Raw genomic sequence first — 12,936 nt, 5'->3', positions numbered from 1 at the left:
TTTTTACGTAATAAAATATTTGATATATTACTTTTATTTGTCTTATTTTTAATAAAAATAAATATTTATATTAATAAATAATATATTATAAGTATAAATAAAAATACTAATTCTATGACAACAATTAATATAGGATTAAGAATTTATAGGACTAATAGATATATTTTTTATAGAATATATTAATTATTAATATATTAATAAATATATTTACTATTTTATTATAATATATTTTATATGATTAATAAATATATTCTTTCATGAAATATATCATGGATAGCTTTGGTATTATATAGTCAATGATTTTGATATTCCATGGAATACCAAATATATTATTTGTAGATATCTGTAGATTTTTAATCACTAGACCATGATTTACCAAATATAATGATCTTAGATCATTGGAAATTAGATCACCACAAGATTCTGATCACTGGTGATCTTAGATTACCATGATAATCTTATTTGGGTCATCAAATACTATCGATATGATTTTGCTAAACAGAGCCTATTATGATTGGGGATGGATCAGATACCCAAAAAAGCATGTCCAACTGCTTTGTAAGTATATGCAATCTCCTATCCAAGTCCCTGTAGAAGGTTATTTTTAAATACAAGTTCAAATCAAGTGTTATCCTGTAACAATGCGACCCTGTAGGAATTTGACATTAAATGTAAGCCAGGGGCTTAAATATAAGAACAAAGATAAAAAGCTTCTGAGTTAGTCTCGGCACGCTGCATAACTGGACTCGTAACAACACATGCATTCTCCTGCTCAAGTCCCTGAGGAGGCTAGTATTAAAGACAAGTTTTGTGTGTTTCTTATTTAAAACATCTTGGGTCCCCTCTTCTTCTCAATAGTGAGAAAAGTACAAGAACGTTAGCCAGAAGCAGGAGCATATCTATCAGATTTCTTTTATCAGATATGTAAGATTCAACCCGGCCATCTATGCTTTTTCTTGTGTACGTGACCTATAGAAAAGAAAAATTTTTCGTTACCTGTAAGATTCACCTCAGCCGTCCGTGTTCTGTCTTGGGTACTCAAAAAGTAGTATGTGTATATAAAGCTTCTAAGAGCTGGCTCTACACCCCCCATATCATGAACGAGAAGCCATGTACTGCTTCTTCGCATGGTGAGCATTCAGGAATTGATGAATGCTCAATTTGCTCCAGTTTATTTTTACACTAATGAGTAAGAGAGTAAAATAGAAACCAGTGCCTACATTAATTTCCATCATTTAGAAGATTTTTTGGACACTGAATAATTGAAACTTCAAGAACGATAAGGTCAGGGAATATGAGTAGAAGAGGAAGAGAGAGAGTACAGTCCAGTGCAAAGTAGAAGATCAAGGTAAATGTTCTTCTGTTCCCCTTAAATCATAGCACAGACACACAAACTCAGGGTGAATGTCCACCTTTACGTACAGCTCTATGCACACACCATATATTAAAACTACCTATTGGTTAATCTCTATGTTCCATCCAATTGCTCATTTGATTGCAACAAATGACATTGCTTATCACTGGGAAAAACAATATTATTAGATGTGTTACAATAGCTTGCAGAACTTCTAGCATGGGCAGGTTTAATTATTCTATCACTTCAGGAGTGAAGCTGAACTATGGAGGCTCTAAACAATTTTTCGAGTATTTTTCTATTGCAAATCAGTCTGATTTTACTATAATTTCTGGCTGATGAAACCAGATGCAACAGCAGGCTGGCACCACATTCTTCGATGTGCAATTAGGAACCTCCATGCATAATGTCTCAGTAACTACAAGAAACCCGGTCCTTAACTTATATACAGGTCCATGTCTGCTGCACGAGGAAATTTAATTTAAAAAAGCCTACTTAATAAAGCCTGCTGATACAACATTGAAGCAACAAATCACCTTGGGAAACAGATGGATCATAGTCCCGTTTCACGAAGTCTCTTTGGTGCCCGATGCTTCCAGTTCTTTTTTCTCATCTTCACTGCTAACAGCTTTGGGACTCTCAGCTGGAGGCGGCGGTTTGCTAGCATCTTCACCGTCCTTTTTTAACTCAGTTTCAAACTCTTTAGCTGCCTGAATACCAATAAAGACATAGATGTCAGCAAGGCAGAGACTGAAAGAGGGTTAACAATGCATTCAAAGATCTTGTACGTATGTGATACAGAAATACATACAATGTCTTTTCTCGGGGAAATAAAAAAGGCCAATCAGATAAACATTTTTCTAATGAATTAAATACCTGTATAGATTGCATATCAACTCAAGAAAAATAAATTTAGATAAGTAGATCAAGTCAACAATATCAGGAAGAGTCATGACATTCATACAATGCAAAGAAATGCAAAAAAACTTGGTTTTGCAATTTTCATGAAAGGATCACTAAAGCCAATGATGTAGAGCGGAAACAATTACACAAAGCCTAGAGCAAATAAATGGAAGTAAGACAAATAAATGAAAATAAGACTTGCAAGTATTATCACAACTAGTAAGAGAGGAAGAAATTTGAAGCTCAAAACTTGAAGCTCATGTCTTAATAATAACAAAGTAGTGACTACCGGCCCAACAGGACAATAGGAGTACTAAGTCAACAGGGCAATAGAAGGATAGCACACTTAAAAAAAGTTAGTTTAATCAGCCAGATGCTGAACTGGTAGAGGTGGGATGGAAAGCTTGATGAATCTGACATAAATATAAGCTCCAAATAAATTCTAGTGTAATCATGGTTCATGTAGACTATTTGGCATTTTGGAAAAAGGGTGAAAAATGTGGAGCTTCATTCCTAGAAGAAGTTGACACCAAGTTGCCTTTGAAGCAATGAGTGGTCACCACATAGCAAGGACAAGTAAAGGAAGTTCTATAAGAAAGATGAAAGCCAATGATGTCAGTTGTGAGGGGGGGCAATAAAGGGGGGGCTCATAATATAGTGATGGTTCTTTCTGAGGAAAAAAGACAAAGGATATTGATGAAAGTTCTGTGAAAGGACGTTTTGCTTTGACAAAGGATCTAGCCTTTCATATTGAGCAAATAAAAATCAACAAAATTACAACAAAGAAAGAATACAGAGGAACTCCGGTGAAAGCACCAGCATCAAGATGAATCACGAAACCACCTCACCTTCTGATAGCAAAGCTTCCCCACAAAACCTCAAAATCTTACCAATCTTTTTGAGCAGCCTCTTAATTCCACAGCTCGGGATAAAAGTTTTGGCATTTTATTTCATAAGCAAAAGTCAACACGCTGCATAAGTATACACATTTTTGGAGAACTATGTAGTGAGTTTTAAATCATGACTGGAAGGTCATTCCAAGGAAGTCCATGGAGCTGTTTCACAGTTAGTTGTTGCATGCTAATGATAAAACCCAGAAAGTTACCGTTGTTTTGGGCCTAACCTCTGTCAGCTCATTATTGCTTAGGGTACCTGGTCTCTTTGTGTCTAGTTTCTTATTATCTCTACCATTTCTTTACTCTCATACATAACTTTGTGACCATGCTTTACCCTGTGACTGGTTTCTAATAAAAATCGGGTGGTAATACTTCCCTTCTTTTCAAAAAAAAAAAAAAAAGAGAGTTATAAATCAATGGAGACTATTCCTAATACCATCATCAGAAACTTGACAAACACCAGCACTAAGTTCACATTCAACTTGTCCACTGAGAAATACTATAAGTATGCCAGATTAAATATAATTCATAGATCCCTATGAGGTGCTTTTGACCCAACCCTCCTTGGGTCCGTTGTACCACCATCTTCAAGAAATTTAAGAAAATTGCCAGAAAATTATTAATTAATCCACGTTCATACACCCTTATCTGTTGCATCAAGTCTATCTAACGGTCATCAAAGAGAATCCAGGAGATGAACAAATTGCTCAGTATATTCTCTCTCGAATTCCTGATAATGATCAAGGCTTCAGACCTCCTCCTAGACTTGATCTTCATGTCATTGGTCATCTCATGACTAGTAGAAAGAGCAAACCCAGTAATATTAAGGAATATGTCTTGCATGTGGATTTCTCATCAACATTCTATCACATTATCTATGTCTCCGAAACCAAATGGATGCTGATAATAAACATCTGCATTGTATCGAATCTCTCCCCAACTCAAAAGATTTTTGAATCCTGAAGAAAGGGCACAGGGATTTGTCATCCAATGTTTATAATTACAACATTCATTGAATTAATTTGAAAGACACACAAACACCACTGCAATGCAGAAGCTTTTGGATTGTGAAGCAGTTCTAAAAGGAGAGCTTCTTCTCATGTCTCCATCGAAATTTTGAACTATCAGCGTGAATATCATTTAAGGCAATTGTATATTTAAATGTTTAAACTACATAAGACACAAAATTTACAAACCTATTTGACAATATCTCGTATTGGTATCTTAAATCCAAAGGGACCCATTTATGTGCTCGTTTTACATCTGCAATATAATTATACATTTTCTACAAGCCTTTTCTATCTATATATAATCAAATTTAAGGATTAAAGCGTGACCAATTGTTGTTCAGAACCTCTTATGTTTGGTTCTTGACCTTATAATACTTTATGTAGTACCTTATTTTTTACCAATGCAGCATTAAGACTAGAGCGGTACATAGGTTTGCCATGAAAATTAGAAGTCAGTTAGCATTATGCCCAAAACATTTATATTGATTATGCTGCCTAGGACCATAGAATTGGGATTTAACATGGAAAGATTCTCTTGGACTTGGAAGGACTCTCTATGAATACAGAATAAGGCAAGATAGGGTCTAAGGAAACACATTTAGAAAGAGAGAGGTCTCGACTGCGTGTTTCTGATGTGCAGCACTACAAATATGTGGATGAGATGCAGGTAAATTGGCACATATTTTCCTAACAAATTCATTGAGCAAACTCATTATTACTTATATCAGAACTATCAAAATATAAGAACGATATAAACTTAACAAAAGCACATTCAAAGTTGATTAAAATTATCTAACAAGCACTTCAGTAGCAAAAAAAAAGGGGGGGATGGAGAATTAACGACACCTACCCTAGCATCTCAGGAACTTCAAGTGTAGGTCCTTCCAAGGGCGTTCTCATAATTCTACCAATTTACAGTAGACAAACTACTATTTATTCAGTACTCTCAATTATTGAGCACTAGATTCTACATGCAGACCTCCACACCTCCATCACGAAATCCTCAACACGTTGAAAAGCCCAAAAGATAAAATCTTTGTAACAAAAAACAGAAACTAAGCATGATAATCCCATAAATCTTCCTCAGACGAGCAATTGAATCCAGGCATCCAATTGATTCAGAGATAAACAAAGAAACAGGACCTGTTGGAAGCTCTTCACGGTTTTTCCGATGCTCCGACCGATCTCAGGGAGCTTCTTGGGGCCGAAGACCAGCGCGGCGACGCCAGCGATGACGACGAGCTCGGGAACGCCGAGGCCGAAGAGGCAACGACACCCAAGGCCCCCGGACGCACGCCGCCGGCGCCTAGCAACGACGGCAAGCCTACTCCCGACCACGGCTTTGCCACCGTTGGTGAAGAAGACGGAGCTGGAGGCGGCAAGGGAGGCGTGGGGAAGGGTGGGGGGCCTCGCCGGGAGCCGAGACGCCATTAGAGACGTAGAGCAACGAGCCATCTCCATCTCTCCTTTTTTTTTTTTTTTCCGCAACTGGTTCCCAGTCCGCTCCGCTCTCGTTGCAAGATTTTTTTTCTTCCGTTTCGTGAGAAAATGTATTAGAATTTAAACTCAGTGTGATCTTCACCGTTTATATAGCGATCGGACGGTTTGGATGCCGCTTTGGACGGGGGAACGACTGATTGGATGTTCCCCTGGTGGAATGGGGCAACCGAGAGGCAAAAAGCGGATCATTAGGGCAAACAAAGAATCGAAAATCACAATTTCCCACCGTACCGTAAATATGCGCATGTAGACATGACAGGGAGGCAAAGGAAATCCGAATTTTTTGCATTTTTCCAATTTGTTATATATTTTATATACCTCTAAATCTCAACTACGTGGATTTTCAAATTAATTAATACAAGCACACATGAATCTTAATCATTTGTGAAGACTGAAGAGAGAAACTAAGCAATGTTTTAGAAACGGTAATGACCTCCACATCTATTTAGGTTATGATAATCATTAATTTATTAATTGATTTTTGAAATGTATGTTTGATTTATGAAAATAAAGTAATATTTAGGGAATAATCAAGTGGTCTATATTTGGTCCTTAGGTGTTTCATGCTCAAATCTACGGTCTTGGCTTGTTTTAGGATCCCACAATTATATAGAAGGATTCAAGGTGTAACAAAGAAGATCTCATGACCACTAACTTTTTTGTAGTTAGGTTTGAAGTATGCCAAAAACTAATACAATGAATTTGACTTGTAATGAACTCATCCATTTCTATTAATACTCTAGTTAATTGAATTAAACTCAAGGTTAACTCCATTGTACTCAACATAATTTAGAAAAAATTTAGATAGTTGTTGGCATCTCTCGAGAGATGACAAGATAATAAACTTGTGACTAAGTCAAATACTTTGCCATGGTGCACCATTGGTATCATATAGTCAAAAGGGAGATATAATAAAAAGAATAGCAGTATAGGTCCAAGTGTCTTTATTTTTAAGAATGTTCACTATTGTAATATTGTGTGCTTGTAAAATAAGAATCTAAGGTGTTGCCTCTATTTTATTGTTATAACTACTATGAATTTAAAGCATATAATTAAAAGGATAGATAATAAATTAAAATAAAAATAAAAATAATAACTGATTGTTTGATAGACAGAAGAATCCCTTCTTAATATTACATTTTATAAGGCTTCGTTAAGAGTATGTTAATACAAGAGCATCAAGAATTATTGGACGATCTTCAACTATAGATCGAGATAAGGAAAAAGATAATATATTCTTGGTGAAAAATATGTCTAATATGATGGTGGAAAGTTTGCACAAAGAAATTATAGCTACCAGATTTATTCAAAGGCAACCCAAAATCATTTTTTGGTATGTCAATTGAAGTATTGGAATTGAGTGGTTCGCCAACTGACCCGAGATTAATAAGAATACCCAATTTAGTAGGCTCAGGTTAGTTATATCATGATTCAAATATAAAGTGTTGGTCGAGGAAGATTATATACAAAAGATAGCAAGAAGCAAAGGTCAATTAGCTGCAAGTGGAAGAGGAGAAAAAGCTAAAATATCCAAATAATTGTTCTTTTTCCAAATATATAATTTCTACTAGGAAGCACAATTGAATCACTATTTTAGAGGTTACACCGAATGGGTCATTATCGATGATAGTAGGTTTCTTTCAAATTAAAGTTTTAAATCTCGGTCCATCATAAAAAAAAATTTCTTTATGGTGGAGAGAAAAGTTTGAAGAAAGATATTTGAGTGTGTGCAATTTAAAAATATGACCTTATATGCAAAAATCATAATATTTTTTAATAAACATATAACGGTCTATAGATCATAAAACCTTGGAATGCTCGAGGTTTTTTTGCTACTTATGGGTGAGAGTATGGAGGAAAGTAAGATCTAGGCTCAGCTTAATACAGAGCAAGGATAAAAGTGCCAGAACTTAAAGAAGGCAAAGAGGTTTAGGGGAGCAAGAGCTGCCAAAGGTGATGGTGGGAGACGATCCCTCTAAGTCTTTTAAAAAGCTTCTATAGTCAGCTTATTACGGAGCAAGGATAAAGGTGCCGGAACTTAAGGAAGGCAAAGAGAACTAGGGGAGCAAGAGCTGCTAAAGGTCATGGTGGGAGATGATCCCTCTAAGTCCTTTAAAAGACTTCTATGGTATCATGTCCTATAATGATTCTAGTTGATTGCAAGTTTTTAAAAAGTGATTCAATCAAAGCAATAAATTTCTCATTAAGACACATGAACAATCGTTGAAGAGAGATAAATAAATTGGTGAGAGTTATGATCAAAGAATATCCTTAAAAATGCAAAAATTTCGAAAATTTCAAACTTCTAAGTGCTGTGCTTCTTATTGTAGATGTGGTGTTTACCATGTCCCATTATCTTTTTAATCGATGGCTAATGAGATGCACAGAGTATTGTTTATAGGACATCTTGACGCCATGGGGATCATTGTATGCATGTGATTTTGAAATACAATCTGAAAAATGATTCCAATTCTTGAGTTAAGATCTAAAATTTTTGTATCATGTAATCACCTAAAGGATTGGTGGAAAATAAAGATGCTTGATAAGGCGAAGCAAATAAATATAATATAGGGAGAGCCAACCAAATTAATTTGAATATATCTCTTCATGGGGTCATGCTATAGGCCAAATTAAGAAAGATAGCCAAGGTGAATTACTATGGTGTAGGGCAAAGAAAGACATTCTAACAAGATCGAGGCAGATCAAGTATGATAATCGATTTGATATATGATACAAGTTTTGACTGTTATGATAAACACAAGTAGTGGTGGCAATTGGCAATAATTTTCGAAACCGCCAAAAGTGAATACTAGATACCGGTTGTTGCTAGTGGAGTGTATGCATGGTTACCATGTTGTTTAATTTATATTCTAGTATAATCAAGTAAATATAATATAAAAAAGGATTTTTAGCCTACCAATGAAGGTAATTCATCTTTATATTAAAATTAACTTTACCAAAGTCTTGAATATCATAGAGTGGAGATGTATCGATTTCTTTATAGAATAAAACATCCTACTATCTTATCTTATTCCAATAGCATTTTGATCGAGAGTTCCATGAGTACCCTCTATCTGTCTCCCTCTCTTTTTTTGATTTGATTTTTTTTTTATTTCCTTCTTTTCTTCCTTTATTTTTTTCCTTATCTCTTTTTTTGCTTCTTATCTTTATTTTTTTTCTTCTTTTTTCTGTTTCCTTTTCTTTCTTTTTCTTTCATTTCATTCTTTCTTCTCCATTCCTTTATTTGTTTCTTTTTTTCTTTTTTATTTTATTTTTTTTATTTTATCATTCCTTCTATCTTTTCTTTCTTCTTCAATTTTTCTGCTTGAATGAGTTATAGGACTCATTTGGTTTGTGGGAAATGAAGGCAGAAAATGATAATTCCAGAAAAATAAAGGAGAGACCTCTCATTTGATTAGAGTTTTAAGAAAAGAAAGAATGAAATTTTTTTTTATGTTTTATGAGAAGTGAGAATTCATAGGAGAGATAGATTTTGGGACTCTCCATGGGATGAAAATTGATATTTAAAAAAAATATATTTTTTTTAAAATCTATGATTGTAATTTTATAAAATATTAATAGATAGTTAAGTTGAAATACTGAAAAGTGATATATGCTAAGATCTCTATTTTCTCCTTCTTATAAAATTAATATAATATAATATTAATATTATCTTTATATTGATATTAATATAATATAATACTTATTTTAATATATATTATAATATTTATAATATTATTTTGATATTCATACTAATATAATATTTTTATTAATATTAATATAGTATTTATATTAATATATTAATATAATATTTATATCTATATTGATATATTTATTATATTAAAATTAATATAATATTATACATATATATTAGTATTTATATTAATATAATAAATTATAATGATCTATTATTATATTATAATATAATATAATTATATTTATATTAGTATAATATAATATATAAAGTTTGTGAGCAAAAATATGTGATGTTATATTTATCAAGGATATGATAGTTATTTTAGATATTCAACTAAATATAAACTACTCTACAATAAATCATTTTTTCTTAGTCAACCAAATATATTAAAATCATATTCTCAAGAGAAAAGTTACTTTCTAAGAAGTTGACGTCTGAAAATAAAAGTTCTTTCTATAAATCAAATGAGTCCTTAAAGTCCTGACCCATCCTAATCTTGTTTTATCATATGAACAAAACAAAGATGGGTGGGACACCTTCCATCTTGTTGGAACCTATAATCTCAATTTTTATCATATCTTTACATTTCTTACTTCTAGTTTACTAGTAAGGCTATAATTTATTCATAGGAGTAGCAACAAAATATATTGATCGAAGTTTTGGTTACACCCTATACTACCATGTACCTCTTTCAAACTAGCAGCGTGATGATAACGAAAATACTTTCAATAGCATATTTTAATCATCTTATTTTTGGTTAATTCATATGCCCACACATCCACTACCATCTAGCTATTCTACTTGCCACTCTTTTCCATTAGCTAATGAGCTTTTCGGCACGCCCATTTTTCTTAGATGGTCAAAATGAAAGCTCATAAGATAAATACTAAATATAAATTACAAAATTCATATTGGTTTTTCTTCAAAACAAGCAATAAAGTTCCATGCAACATCTTAAAACTTCTAATTTATTTGTCTTTGTCTGCAAGGCTACATCCTTGAAAGAGAAACCCTATTTTAATACACACGCATGCACACAAGCACACACACACAAAAAGTGCAACCCTTCGTCATGCATCATATCACCATGGTGGAATCCCATTCGACCCAAATCAAGAACTCCAGATGCCATATGTCCCGGCCTAACCTCACATCACCGCTTGTCTTTCCCATGGTGTAATCCTGTACCCTTTCTGTTGCGGCCAATCGCCTCGTCGCCCGATCGTCGGGGAGCATACGCCTGCAAAAAGAAATCCGCGCTGACCGGAGGCGGCTCCGACGGGACCCTCCGACGGTCAAGTCAGAGAGGAGACTGGGCAACAGTGAAATATAGACAGAGAGCTATGAGAGAGAGAGAAAGAGAGGAGCGAGCCTGAGTTTTTGGGAGAGACGGAGCGGATCGATCCCTTGCACTGTTGCCTTCCCCGGTTTATATAGTGGAGCACAGTATGGCGCCGTCATTAATGGCGCGGACAAGTGAGGACCTGTCAACTCACTGTGGACTGTCAGAGTCACCGTGAAAACGTCATGTCGCCGTGTGGCCGTCCAATCACCAGGGTTGACCCCGCTCTCGGCGGGACAACGCCCCTAGGTAACTGCGCCGCATGTCCGTGTCAGAGCTGACAACGTCTGGCGGCTGTACGGTGGTTGGAGGAGCCGACCGACCCAAAGTCGGTAGTCAGCTGAGTGGTGTCGGGCCCCTCCATTGGTCGGCGAGCTTCATATGAGTCGGTCATCAGACCTCTGGGTTCAGTCGGTCAGGATGGATACGCCCGACACACCCCCGGTCGGCGATAGGCCGTTGAACGGCCGGTCGTTAGCCGCTGACGGCATCCGTCAGTCGGTTGCCCCAACCGACGATCGGTCGGTCTATCGGCCAGTCGGAGTCGTCCGTCGGAAGCAGTCGGGCCGCCAGTCGGTCGGACCGCTAGCCGGTCGGTCGGGCCGCTAGTCGGTCGGTCGGGCCGCTAGTCGGTCGGTCGGGCCCTCTGGCAGTCGGTCGGTCGGGCCCTCCGGCAGTCGGTCGGTGGGTATCCCCCAACAGTTGCCCCCCTCCACTCCTAAGTCGGGTGGTGAGCTGGCCGATGCTTTCATTCGGGCAGCAATCTCGGATGACTGGGAGTGGATTTGTCGCATGTGTAGATCCGACCGTACCACCGGATGATCCGATGTCAGACGCCTCATGAATGCCAAGCGATCCGGACGTCTAGTCGATGTCAGAAGTCACGTCGGCGTCAGGTGTCAGACGCCACGTCTTATCGTCGTCAGTCGTTACGTCGGTGTCAAAAGATCGGGCGCCGGACGATACGGCGTCAGACGATCGGATATTCGGCGCCGATCGCGGGAGAGCGGGCCGCTGTCAGGCATCCCATCGGGAACGCGAACCGGCGCGGGCGCATGAATGCGGAGCCGCGCCCCGCGCGCCGCGTGTCAAGGTGGTTGGCCGGCGCCCCCTCCGGCAATTAATGTGGGCGGTGCGGCCGTCCCGGGATGGGGCGCGCCGAATCCTCCGCCAACCGGCGGGCGCCACGCGTCGCGCATCTGCAGGTCTTCGATCGGCGCGGAAGCATCTCGGCCGTCGGTCGGCCCTATATATATAGGACCTCCCGGACCCCTGACCCACACTTGCCATTCTACAGGGGAAACTCTGTCCGGGCGATTTCTCAGTCGTCGCGGGCAGAGCTCTTCTTCGCTTCCGGAGGGTCCATTTGGTTCGTGGCCCCTTCTTCTCCTTCTTCTTCCTTCTCTTCTCTTTCTTCTTCCTTCTCTTCTCTTTCTTCTTTTTCTTTCGGTTCCGGCATAATGACCAGGAATCCGACCCAGGGAGCTCGGTCGGGGAACCCGACCGACGACTCCCGATCGGCTTCGAAAGATGAGGCCTCCTCGCTTTCGGGGCCGAACGTCGATCAGCTTCGGGAGCACTATCGCATCCCAGAGCAGTTTCGGCTCTCCGCTCCAGGGGCCGGCGGTCGGGTCAACAACCCTCCGCCTGGCGATCTGGCGCTGTACGTTGAAGACCTTCGCACGGGTCTTCGACTTCCGATTTCGGAGTTCGTCCGGAATCTACTTGATTATTACGGACTTTGTCCGGCGCAACTGGCGCCGAACTCTGTTCGTTTAATCATTTCCTTCGCGCTGTTGTGTCAGCTCTTGCCGACCAACCTCCGCGTTTCACTCTTCCGGGCATTTTTTGTGCTCCGACCCCACCCTAAAGCCCGAGGGTGGTGGCTCTTCAACCCCCGGAAGGGTCTTGCTTTCATCACCGGTCTTCCATCGTCCATTCATGGGTGGAAGAACCAATTTTTCTTTGTTTCCTCCTCTTCTCCTTGGGGCTTTCCTTCTCGTTGGGGTGCACCCCGAACCGAGGCCAACGACAACAGTCGGGTGGATGCGGACGACCGGGAGGACTTCCACCGACTGAAAGATATGTCGGTCCCGAAGTAGAGGGAGCTTGTTACCGAACAAGCTCTCTATGATGCCGGCCTGAGTCTGGTCCCCCGAATAGGTATCGCCCGATCCCCCGGCTTTTCTTTTTGTTCGACTTTCGGCCAGCTTTTGGTCCGGCCTTTAACGCTC

The 12,936-nt window shown here is 38.6% G+C and overlaps 1 protein-coding gene across 1 annotated transcript; it reads right to left on the bottom strand.

The window, feature by feature from the left end:
• Window positions 1-1,726: 1,726 nt before the first annotated feature.
• LOC105055789 (sec-independent protein translocase protein TATA, chloroplastic-like) lies at window positions 1,727-5,644 on the bottom strand (the record flags this gene model as incomplete). The annotated part of the gene is given in 2 exon segments (XM_010937781.4): window positions 1,727-2,064; window positions 5,307-5,644. Coding segments are annotated over 2 exon segments (462 nt in total). The 3' UTR covers window positions 1,727-1,920.
• Between the last annotated feature and the right edge of the window lie 7,292 nt (window positions 5,645-12,936).

The sequence above is a fragment of the Elaeis guineensis genome, chromosome 2 (assembly GCF_000442705.2).
Source record: "Elaeis guineensis isolate ETL-2024a chromosome 2, EG11, whole genome shotgun sequence".
NCBI classification, from domain to species: domain Eukaryota; kingdom Viridiplantae; phylum Streptophyta; class Magnoliopsida; order Arecales; family Arecaceae; genus Elaeis; species Elaeis guineensis.
This window is presented reverse-complemented; position numbering and strand designations above follow the sequence as displayed.